This window comes from Drosophila yakuba, chromosome 3R (genome assembly GCF_016746365.2).
Source record: "Drosophila yakuba strain Tai18E2 chromosome 3R, Prin_Dyak_Tai18E2_2.1, whole genome shotgun sequence".
Classification (NCBI taxonomy): domain Eukaryota; kingdom Metazoa; phylum Arthropoda; class Insecta; order Diptera; family Drosophilidae; genus Drosophila; species Drosophila yakuba.
In genome coordinates this window covers 9,704,937-9,717,079 of record NC_052530.2, presented here as the reverse complement: position 1 = coordinate 9,717,079, position 12,143 = coordinate 9,704,937, and the positions used below count along the sequence as shown (strand labels likewise).

The 12,143-nt window shown below is 40.8% G+C and overlaps 3 protein-coding genes across 4 annotated transcripts; all 3 read right to left on the bottom strand.

The window, feature by feature from the left end:
* Positions 1-3,304: 3,304 nt before the first annotated feature.
* LOC26534755 lies at positions 3,305-6,006 on the bottom strand. 2 transcript variants are annotated; one of them, XM_039375804.2, is made up of 5 exons: positions 5,854-6,006; positions 5,360-5,800; positions 4,546-5,302; positions 3,619-4,485; positions 3,305-3,557 (listed from the first exon to the last, which is right to left on the bottom strand). In XM_039375804.2, the coding sequence occupies exons 1-2, from the start codon at positions 5,998-6,000 to the stop codon at positions 5,738-5,740; spliced, it is 210 nt and encodes a 69-aa protein (XP_039231738.1). In that variant the 5' UTR covers positions 6,001-6,006; the 3' UTR covers positions 3,305-3,557; positions 3,619-4,485; positions 4,546-5,302; positions 5,360-5,737. The 2 variants fall into 2 exon arrangements, with proteins under 2 accessions (XP_039231738.1, XP_039231739.1); XM_039375805.2 differs by having other exon boundaries at positions 4,546-4,927; positions 5,733-5,800.
* A 46-nt stretch (positions 6,007-6,052) lies between these two features.
* Positions 6,053-6,532, bottom strand: LOC26535435. Its single transcript, XM_015192105.3, has 2 exons — positions 6,348-6,532; positions 6,053-6,276 (listed from the first exon to the last, which is right to left on the bottom strand). The coding sequence occupies exons 1-2, from the start codon at positions 6,516-6,518 to the stop codon at positions 6,163-6,165; spliced, it is 285 nt and encodes a 94-aa protein (XP_015047591.1). The 5' UTR covers positions 6,519-6,532; the 3' UTR covers positions 6,053-6,162.
* A 2,967-nt stretch (positions 6,533-9,499) lies between these two features.
* LOC6536151 (argininosuccinate synthase) lies at positions 9,500-11,545 on the bottom strand. Its single transcript, XM_002096716.4, has 3 exons — positions 11,318-11,545; positions 10,979-11,224; positions 9,500-10,373 (listed from the first exon to the last, which is right to left on the bottom strand). The coding sequence occupies exons 1-3, from the start codon at positions 11,486-11,488 to the stop codon at positions 9,531-9,533; spliced, it is 1,260 nt and encodes a 419-aa protein (XP_002096752.1). The 5' UTR covers positions 11,489-11,545; the 3' UTR covers positions 9,500-9,530.
* Between the last annotated feature and the right edge of the window lie 598 nt (positions 11,546-12,143).

Genomic DNA, 12,143 nt, shown 5'->3' with positions numbered 1-12,143 from the left:
TGCTGATGTTTTGTGGTGCAATTAATTGGTTTATAAGGAAACATTTATTGAGTTACACATTTTAATAGCGAAATAAATATGTATCAAAGCGTATTTCCTGAGAAATTTCTCTCCATGTGCCCGTTGAGTGGCTGCTTTGTTTCGATGTGCGGTCATTGCCATGGGGCATGTTTCGTGTGGCACACGGAGCGTATGCGTAACGAGTGCCCAAGTGGACATCGCCAGCTGCCCGTGGGCATACAAAAGGAATCGTTTTGCTTGTCATTTCGCCAATTCAATTAACGGGGAAACAACTCGAAACAAAGAGGAGCCGGATACTGAAACAAAAATCCGATACACCCGAAAGGAGCAGCAAAGTTGACAAATCAGGGAGTCAAGCAGCCTGGTCGCTCTTTTAATGGGCAATTACATTTTAATGAGACTTTACCGCCGCTTCACCTCCTGTCGATAAATGCAAATTTTCCCGTTGGGTGGGGGTGGTGCTCGCACTCCGCCTCCAAAGTCGACCAAAGGTCGCCTTAAAGCCGGGGGGTCAGCCGAGGGTACGTGATACTCCGATTACATTGTCAGTGGTAAGTGTAAGGCCCCGCCTTTGAATGCAAATTTCGCATTTCGCATCCTCTGTTATTAATTTCGTGCCGAGTTTACGGTTTTCGCTCTCCGCCTCCATATCGAACGCTTGACACATCAAAGCGTTTGCCTGACAGTGGCACACTCGGCTCATACAGCACTTTTTGTATTATGAGTGTGCGTGTTTGCGATTAAAAAGAGTATCAGCAACTGAAACTGAAACAAACATTAAAGGGCCCGGCGCTTTCAATTGGAAAATATAAAAAAAATATACGAGTATATGAAATACAAAATGAACGAGGAGAAGAGAACGGCATGCAGAAATATAATGAGTTTTGCCCGCTGCTCACAAACAGGCTCCGTTTGGTCATGGCCGCCCTGACAAGCGTTGACACTTCTCCGCTCTTCCGCTTTTCCGCTTTCCCATTTTCCCGCCCAGTCTGCGGATTCTGGCGAGAGCCTCATAATGTTGATGGACACTCGCTTTGATTTGCTGCTGCTGCCACTGCTGCTGCTACTGCTGCTGCTCATGTGGCTTTTCCTTTTGCCAGTTAAGTCGGCACTAACGACTTGTCATACGTGCGGTTTTATCCGAGGACAACGACATCGGTGGCTCAACGGCGCGGGTATCATCATCATCATCGCTGCCGACTGTTTGCCCTGTCCTTTGACACACTGTACTGTATACTGTATGCCCATCCTGTCTCGCCCTCTTCAGTCAGCTCCGCATTTAAAATCAATTTCATGGCCCCGGCCAGACAAGCAAAACACACACACCATCGCGTAGGAAATCCCCGTTTTTTGTGCCTCTGCCTCAGCCACAAATGCAAATATAAACATATGTGATGCCTACAAAAGAGAAATCCTTTTCAAGCAGTAAATACTTCCCTAATGGGGAGAAGTCAAGACACTGCACGCTGTCGTTTGCAAAAGGTATATATAGATATATTTATTTATTTATTAATTACTATTTGAAATGTTCATAGTTTATAAAGCATTTATATCTTTACAGGAAGGAATCTATTCTTTTTAAGTACATTAAGGGTATTTAGTCGGGTGCTTGAAATACGAACTTTTTGAATATTTTATATTTCGTTTTGATAAACCTTCCACTCCCCGTGAGTAGGTATTTATGTTTGAAAGCCCGCAGAAAGGTCGTTACTGATAAGTCGACCTGCCTGTTTAGTCAGTCAGTTGGTCACTGTCCGCATCACGTATACGCCACGTATCCTTCTACATGGCGAATCAGTGCAATGCACTCGACGCAAGAAACTTCCGGTAAGACGGATCTGGGCATCATTTAGTTTGCTGTGAACTCCAATTAAGCAGCTGGCAGAATGCGAATTGCTTTAAGTTATTTGGCAATCCTGCGGCACCTGCTCTGTGTTTTTCTTAGCTGGCACTCAGTGTGCCTGCCACTCGCTCGTGTGCCAAGAGCAATAAAACTTTGCCGACTGACTGCCGGTGGCAGGCGGAATTATTCATTCGACATTTAAGTGTCTGCCGACACGTGCAATGTAAAAGTTTAACACAGCTGCATACATTACCCAATCCAATGGCATAAGCCATTAAAGGAAAGTTGGGCTTAAAGACGACGCTCGTCGCTGCAAATGAAAAGTATGCGATGAATTGGCTGCTTTTCTTTGGAGTTGCATACTTATGGGCCAATGGAATCTGCATATGGAATTCGCTGATGGCCAAAAGCAATCGATTTTCATCATCTTACATTGGTTCTTTTTGCGGTACCGAAAGTGATTTCCTGCCAGGCGGCATTGCCGCCAAAAACTTCATCAAGCTGCCATCTCTTATCGCTGGAGAAGGGGTGCTGGGGGGTATTCAACCCCCCTTTTGGGAGGCTGCATGCCCTGAATATCTTCCGGTTCCGCAGTTCTTGATGTCTTCCTTTGCGAGGGGTAAGAAAAGCAGCATACGGCAGCGGCAGTAAGTGCCAAATAATAACCGCATGTTGGGAAACGAGGAATTTCAAATGCAAAAACCGAAAAACCCGAAGAAATTCCTTGTATAAATATTCGATGCAGCCAGAAACACTCAACTATGAATGCGATTTCCATGTAGATCCTGGCGGCTTTGGCACGTGCGCCAACAAACTACACAATAAGTTTGCAAAAATAATCAATTTTTTGGCGGGGAGAAACACATAAAATCGACAGATTGCGGTTAATGGTCGTTTAAAAGCGCGTGAAAAGGGTCACCTATGCTGCAGTTTTATGAGGTATACTTTCGGGGGCGGCCATAAAAAATATATGCCTGTTTCAGTTGGCCATCTTTTAATGGGTCTTTTGGCCATTGTTGATCCAACTGCAATACTCGTACCTTCGTACCTATGTTTGTATGGAGTGTCGGGCGTGACAACAACAAAGGATGCGGCTAACACGCGCCAAGAAAGCCAAACAATCGCTGTCTAAACTCATTGTGTGCGCTTTGTGTGCACTGAAAGGGGAAAGGATCACTCGGAGACACTCGCTTCCCCCATTCACCATCAATCCCACACCATACCAACCCATACTATATAACAGCCCATCGCCATCATGTGTGTCAATGCAAATGTCTATGAGTGGGAAAAATCGCATTGATGCCGCTTTGTCGCATTGTCTGCTCAATACTCTATGCTCAATGCTCAATGCTCAAATGTCTCGCAGTGTTTGTGGGGCGGAAATATTGTTTGCTGGTAAACGTAAACGCTGACAAACACAAGGAGCCGTACACAAGATGATTGTGGTGAGCAGCCAAACACTTCACTTCACACTGTCGGTTGATGCGGCACTGCTTTATTATTATTACCAGTCGAATGAATGTCTAAACAGATGAAAGGGGATGAGCTGGCAATATGAGGCGATGCAACACAAGTTTCTGAATAGTGGCTCAAGACAAGCGGCAAGTAATTACCACTGATCCCCCCTTTTGGGGGAACACTGACCCAGGTGTGTTAGGCACATCGTCGAACAGCAATCCTCATGCGACTTGCACTGGGATTTAAAATATTATTAAAGAAATGGCTAAGGTATCCAATATAGCTTGTGACCTTACACTTTGCCAATTAGGTTGACATATTGCAGTTACATAGCCCAATGCACACAACAGGAATCCAAGTCGAGCAATCCACATCTTCACGTTTCCAAAGTTAAAACTAAACTGATGCTTTAGCCTTTCATATTTAGCATATGTGAGAACGGTGTCACTATTGCTAGGCGACGCTATGAATAAGCAGATGAAGTGCTCATTAAATCTTGGCACGGCTTTTCCACTTTTTGTGGGAATTGGATGGAATACACATTTTAAAAAATCACAAACACTGAAGAAACAAATATTATCAAGCATTAAGAACTAGCAGATGAAGTGCTTATTAAATCTCAGCAGAGTTTCTCCGCTTTTTAGGATTTGGTAGAAAATTATTAGAAAATGGGCTACACAGTTTAGAAACTCACAAACGGAAATATTTATGTATACTGAGAAAATAAATATTACGACGCCCTTTTAAGCCTTCTGGTATATCAAACTCCAAACACAAGGTAGCCGATTTCTAATGACAATAAGTGACATCATCTGTATTTGTCAATATTTATTTTATAGTTAAACAATGAGTTAGTGTAGGTTTTTTTAATTTATAACGATATTATAACAAAACTATTTAAGTTTTTAGCATGCTTAAAACATTTTTCTTTAACCATTTTGATTGGACTTTAGGTGAATGTTTCTCAAATGAATAAGGAGGTACTCTTACGGATTCCCCAACATTGTGGCATTTGAATTTTTTTAATAATGTTTCTTCTGTTGAATTATTCTGTTAAATTCGCTGGGACTCACATAAGTTTTTTTCAGACGGTGCGCCGGAGGGCCGCATTTGTTTCCGTAGGTGTGGCATACTCCGCTGCAGCAATCCGTATGCATGACACACTGTGAAAATTTAGTAATTATCAGTGATACGTATCCGGCATCTTCCATTCCCTAACTTACAGGTCCGGACACGGGACTACATTTTGTGCCATATGCATTCACATTGCTAAATGTGAAAAAGAACAAAATATACAATCCAATGATCGCAGGAATCGACGACATCTTCCCGCTGGCAAAGTTAAGAGTCAATTGTCTCAATCTGCTTTTAGATCGCCAGATAAAAGGAATCTAGACATTATGAATAAGCAGATTTAGTGCTCATTAAATCATAGAAGAGCATCTCCACAAGTTGTAGGAATTGTTCAATAGAAAGCGCGATACACATTTTAGGAACCCACAAACATTGAATTATTTACATTATTTACGTACACTGAGAAAATAAATATTACGACGCCCTTTCAAGCCTTTTGGTATATCAAACTCCAAACACAAGGTAGCCGATTTCTAATGACAATAATTGACATCATCTGTATTTGTCAATATTTATTTTATAGTTAAACAATCAGTTAGTGTAGGATTTTTTAATTTATAACGATGTTATAACAAAACTATTTAAGTTTTTAGCATGCTTAAAACCTTTTTCTTTAACCATTTTGATTGGATTTTAGGTGAAAGTTTCTCAAATGAATAAGGAGGTACCTTACGGATTCCCCAACATTGTGGCATTTGAATTTTTTTAATAATGTTTCTTCTGTTGAATTATTCTGTTGAATTCGCTGGGACTCACATAAGTTTTTTTCAGACGGTGCGCCGGAGGGCCGCATTTGTTTCCGTAGGTGTGGCATACTCCGCTGCAGCAATCCGTATGCATGTAACACTGCAATTTAGTAATTATCAGTTATACGTATCCGGCATCTTCCATACCCTAACTTACAAGTCCGGACACGGGACTACATTTTGTGCCATATGCATTCACATTGCTAAATGTGAAAAAGAACAAAATATACAATCCAATGATCGTAGGAATCGACGACATCTTCTCGCTGGCAAAGTTAAGAGTCAACTGACTCAATCTGCTTTTAGATCGCCAGATATGAGGAATCTAGACATTATGAATAAGCAGATTTAGTGCTCATTTAATCATAGAAGAGCTTCTCCACTAGTTGTAGGAATTGTTAAATAGAAAACGCGATCCACATTTTAGGAACCCACAAACAGGGAAATATTTACGTACACCGAGAAAATAAATAATACGACGCCCTTTCAAGCCTTTTGGTATATCAAACTCCAAACACAAGGTAGCCGATTTCTTCTAACGACACTCTGCAGACACCTGAATGCACATTCCCGAACAGCAATCCACATGTATCCGACACTACGGTACAAATATACATGATTTATATGGCTTATTACATGTCAAGGACTTACATATCCTCCACTTGGCTGACAATAGCTGACAGCATTCAAAGTCCTCGTAGTCTTTGTAGTCGTGGAACCGGCAGTGGTCTTCAGTTTCTGGAGTCCAGACACACAGCCCAGAAAAGAGATTAAAATCGCCAGTCGGGCAATCAACATCTTTGTGCTCAGAAAGTTAAAAGATAAGTGTTGATTTTAAACTTCAGTAGGCTATTAATATGAAACGTGTTACGGTTTAATTTTATTAGCCAAGTCAACAGTGTCAGTGTCATTTTTATATTTAAATAAGATACTTTTAGGGAGTAATCATTTGTACACAACTTAGGTAATGCATCGGTAAAAACGTTTCAGGCATCTTAAACTGCAGCAGTGCTCTGCTAACGTGCACTTCTTTCTGAACTGCACACACTTATCGGCCCATCGCAGTCGTTGAATCTAGTGGCATTAAACATTTAGTTTAATTATACAATAAATATTTTAATTTAAATTTAATTTCTGTTAATTACTTGCGTTAGATTTTTAGACAACGGCAGCACATCGGAGGAATTTCTGGCAATAAATGGATAGAAGTCATCCATGCCGTAAGGTATATGTCGCTCGATGTGATGAGTGGGAAAAGCGATGGCCAGGCCCAAAAACATCCGTATAACGATGGTGAATGCAACACTGAGCTTCATGTTGTATTTCGAATTGTGTTCGTGTTGCAGAACTCTTTTATACCATTACTCCGCCAAATAATTAAAAAACAGAGCATCGTTATCGGCAGTGTAATTACAGTTTGTTTGGTCAAAACAGTTGACAAAGTTTCTAGCTGGCAAAGAGTCGGTGGCTAAAGTCAACAACTGGCGGACTCTGCCAAACACTCTGGACTGAATCGGCGGCCACCATGTTTCGATAGTCGGCTACTCCGCGGAACAGGCTGAGAAACATGTTGGTGAACATGGTTACCTCGTCCTGGTTGAGAGGATTCAGCTGCTGCTGCAGTGGTGGCTTGGATATCAGTGGCAACTTCGCATCCTTTGCAAACGAGTCCTTGTCAACGGGCAGAGCTTCTATTTGGGACTAAATAAATAAATAAACAAATGGACAAAGGTATATATGAAAGCTTAAATTGCGCTTACAGCCAACACTAAGAGGACCAATAATATGGCGAACATTATCACTTCAAATCGGCTTCTAACTCAAAGTGAACTAAGTATCAAAGTTGGCAGGAGCATGGCTTTTAAACTCCACAATAATTGCCTTTCCGACCCAGCCGCAATTATCAATTGCAATTGTCGGACATGTCTCTCTGTTTGCCAAAGTAAAGAAGTGGGGTTACATTTGTGTCAAGACGGCCGAGGTAATTGGGAATTGCCCATGTCAATATTTAATGTCAACGCATCACAAACGATACAAACAGCAAATATGGAACGAGATATGGGTAGAACAACATGACCTATGTTGAACAATCAGCGTTTAAGTAGCATTGAGGTGGGCCCTCTAAATTATTTGTTCTGGATTCATGTAGGTTAAGGTTACTTTAAGTGTTCTCTATTCCAGTGATGCTTTCGCGGTGTTCCCATTGCTAAAGAAATATTTATTGCTTTAATTAAATAAAAACATTGTAAGCTTTGTTTGAACATTCTTCCTGACATGTACAAGTATTTAAAAATTTATATAAATTTGATTGCCTATCTTCTTATTATAAACAGCTTATTTAAACAGCATTGGCATCGAGTGGCCGGGTAATTTCTGAGGATTTCCGCCACAACTTACACTTCACAAACACATTTATCAGTTGATTAAAATACTGGACATTTTTCACATCATCAAAAAACACGCACTTTAAATATCAATTTTAAAGCACTCCTTGACAGTTCATGATTAAGTAAATCAATGAGTTAGTGTGGTTTTTTATTTTATTATAATATTATGGAAAAACTATTAATAAGTTTTTAGCATGCCTAAATCCTTTTTTCTATTACCATTTCTGTTGAGCTTAATTTCCTGAGTTGAAATATTTTGGTAATAAGCTGTGTATCATGTTTTCCCATTCTGACTCACTAGGTAGACCGATAACTTTCACCTCATCATTGATTGATTTTGATTGTTGTTTCTTGATACTGGTTAATTCGTTAGGGCTCAAATAGGTTTTTGTAAGACGCTTCGCCGGATAGCCACAATATGAGCCGTAGGTTAAGTTTCTTCCGCTGCAGCAATCCGTGTACATGTTACACTGCAATTACCCCCTTACCAAAAATGCAAAAATTAAACAAAATTTTTTTTTCGAAAACCAAAAAAGTTGTGTCGGGAATAAGTAGCTTTGTTTATTAGCAGTATAAAACAGTCTTCATTTCAGCTCTGTCACCGTTTTTGGCCAATACCTCGTTGAATTCGTAGCAAAATTCCCTATCCTCCTGGGCTCCAAAAAGGAAATTCAATTTTTGTCCATTTTTCGCAAATTCTGATGACGGCACCCCTTATCAAAAATGCGAAAATTAGTAAAAAATATGTTTTTCGACAATTATAATAAAAGTGATTGGGATAATTAGCTTTATTTATTAGCAATATAAAACGGTCTTCGTTTTAGCTCTGCCACCTTTTTTGACCAAGTTATGGCGAAAACCCCAATTGAAACTATCACATATCACCTAATCACTATTTTTCCGATAGCAATAAAAGTAGTTGACCAAAAGTGGAATGTCATACCTCGTTGAATTCGTAATAAAATTCCCTATCCGCCTGAGCTCGGAAAGGGAAATTCTAATTTTTTGACATTTTTCGAAAATTTTGATGAAATGATGAGGAAATTCAAATTTTTGGCCATGGTGACCTTTCCGGAGACCTTGGACAACGAGTTCAGCAAAGACGTCCAAAGTTATGCCGGGGTGTGATTAAAGTCTACTCGTCTAACCCTACTTGCCTAAGAGGTTAAATTACGCAGAAACTTTCCAAGTCGACAAATATTTTCTATTCGGACCCCACTTACACAGAAAGCATCTGCAAATTTTAAGTGAAAAGGGGAGCACTTTCGAGATGTGTAAAGAACTGTTACAATGGTAGAAAATTTGATATTTCAGACCCGAGGGCTAAAGATTTTACTGCTATGATTTGGAAGTCTTCAGTTTCCCTGGGTTGTGCCGACGCTAACATAAAGTAAGTGGTTGTTAGAAGATAAGATACAGATTTATTCGGTCAAAAATGATCACCGTTCTTTAGTGCTCTACTGAGCGTTTTCGTGGTCAGATATTCTCCAGCTGGGAATGTAAAAGGATTCCTCCCAAGAAACGAAGAATGAAAAGGAAAAGGAAAAAGCATGGTTTTCATATGCTGCAAAAATATTTTTCCTATTAAAATTTATTCACAGACGCTGTGCCAATCGTCAGAATGATCGATATGCCATATTTTTGTCGCTTCTTTTTTTTGGTGTATACTATTTGGCAAAATTAATGTCCACCAAAACTAACCCTCCTTGCCAAAGACAATTATTAGTGTAGGTAAAATATCAGTAAGCTGGACGATGAAGCAATGTGTATTCTATCGACCATAGAAAACTAGTTTTTGCTTTGGCTTTAATATCATGATAAATGTGTATGCATGTATATGCATACATGCTTTCACTTTCAAGTAGAATACACAATATGTGCCATCTAGTCCAATTAAATGTCAAATAAAATATGTAACTTCAATTTATTTTTTTCATTTGTTTAGTTTTTCTGCTTTGGGACTTCGTAGGCACCAAACGCACGGACATGTTCCCTGATTCGGACCGCATTGATGGCGATGAATCCACCAGCATCCTGCGGCACATAGCCGCCATGGACGTCCATCGATACGAGCTGTTCGTTGTAAAGAGCTCCCACATCCTTGGCCGCCTTTCGGGCGACTGCACGGCAATATCCAGGGGCCAGTTCCACGGTTACCTTTCCGGAGACGCGCTGCTCGGCCAACTCGATGCATTTACGGGCATAAATTGCCTCGGGACTGAACCAGAAGCCATTGTAGACGTAGTCGGCCATCCGATCCCGCAGAACCTGCTTGGTGCGGAGTACTTCGCGGTCCAAAGCAAACACTTCAAGGTCCTGGTGAGCAGCAAAAAGGATGGTGCCCCCGGGCGTCTCGTACACCCCTCGGGATTTCAGTCCCACAAAGCGATTTTCTACGATGTCAATCCGTCCAATGCCATAAGATCCGCCCAGCTTATTGAGGAAATCTAGCATCTCCAGGGGTTTCGTGTAGACTCGACTGCTGGCCAAATCTTCCACACTGGTGGGCAGTCCCCTATCGAATTGAATAACCAAGCGCACCGGCTCCCGTGGAGCCTTGGTCAGGGGATCGACTGTCATCTCATAGAGATTTTCCGGAGCCAATGTGTTGGGATCTTCGAGTATTCCGGACTCGTAGCTGATGTGCAGGATGTTGGCATCAGTGCTCCAGGGAGTAGCTGGCTTGGCGCTCACCTCGATTCCGTGTTGTTGGGCATAGGCAATGAGGTCCTGTCGACCTTGAAACTGTCTGCAGAATTCTTCATCCCTCCAGGGAGCGATGATCTGAAAGAAATATATTGTGAATATCAACACGCTTCGAGTGGGATTAATGAGATTTTAGTTACACTCTGAGAAAAAATATACTTTGAACCAGGTATGTAGATATGTGAACCACTCCGAAGTTGTATCGTAGATGTTTGGTAGCGTACATTTAATACATGGTGCATGCCTTCATTCATGTAAAATTGTACTTTCACTAAGGCTATAGAAAGCTATTAATTTAATTTCTCACCCTCTCAATAATGTTTCTTGCTTTTTGTTGTTTCAAATACTATATAAACAAAAACAATGCCGTACCAAAAAGCTCTTGACTTCGATATTTTTAATGAAATAAAAAATAAAAACTAGTGTAAGCTTTACGATTCGAGTTGACAGGCAAAACAACTTTTTTAGTCCGTGGCTTGAAATAAAAACTCGGCTCAGCATGACGACGAACCGGTTCTCAAAACGGAGCCTTATCAATCAATATGGCTCGAGCTACATTGAGCACTGATTTTTTAATAGATTACACTTAAAAAACATGAAGCTAAGGTAAGACATCTATTGACTTGGCGAGCGATAAAGGGCTGATAGGAAAAGCATTCTGACCCTGACGCGTGCGAACGTACCTTCAGATCCGGTTTGAGGGCGTAGGCGCACAATTCGAAGCGCACCTGGTCGTTTCCCTTTCCGGTGGCTCCGTGGGCCAGGTACTTCGCCCCATAATCGGCGGCAACCTTCATCAGGGCAACACTGATGCAGGGCCTCGCCAAAGAAGTGCCCAGCAGATAGCGCTCCTCATACACCAGACCCATTTGTACGGCCGGCCAGATATAGTCCTCAACGAAGGACTGCTTAACATCGGCCACGATCACCTGAGTCGAAAGGATTAAACAGTTATATTTTAAGGATTTGAAAATTTATGAATTCTTAAATATAAATTTCGTTTGCCATATATGCCACACCACCTTTTTTGCACCAATTTTAAGGGCCTTCTTCTCGGCGGCGGTGAAATCTTCCTTCTGGCCAACATCGGCTAGGACACATACGACCTCATACTGCTTGTCCAGCAACCACTTAAGGATGCAGCTAGTGTCCAGGCCCCCGGAGTAGGCCAAAATTACGGTTTCTCTAGACATATTTCACTGCTCGTCACGCTTGTGCAAACTATACTCAATTCCGCAGATTATTAGCTCCTAAAGCTTTCAGTAATGTTAACCGCCATCTAATCGAAACTGCTTATCAGTCTCCACGCCCAGCTCTCTCCGCATTTGTAATTTTTGATGATATGGCGATGTTACTATCGCTGATAAACACCGGTTAGTAAAGGGGTATATTGGGTTCGCTGGAGAGCAGGTTTTGGTCAACATCTTTTGCCGAGTCCATCTGGCCATGTCCGTTTGTCCATATGAACGCTGTGATATCTGGAAAATATAATACCTAGTAAGTTGGATAATGTCATGCAGATTCTAGAAACAAGACGTTCAAAGCTGCCCCGTTCACAAAACCCTTTTACTCCAAGAGTAAAGGGTATAAATATTCACTTAGTTTTTAATAGTGGTTTTGTCATTAAAGTTTTGTATTTGTAGTAATAAAAACTCTAACTCATTTAAATTTATATTATTATATATATTATTATTCCGGAAACATGTTTTTACTTTTAATTATTTTTTGTATTTTACAGTATTGTTTCCTTGTTAAAAAGCAGCTTTAAATAACCACACAAGCGTTTAAGAAAAGTAACAGAATTTTGTGTTCTGACAACGGTAGCCTTCTATTTAATTTCTGCCTTTT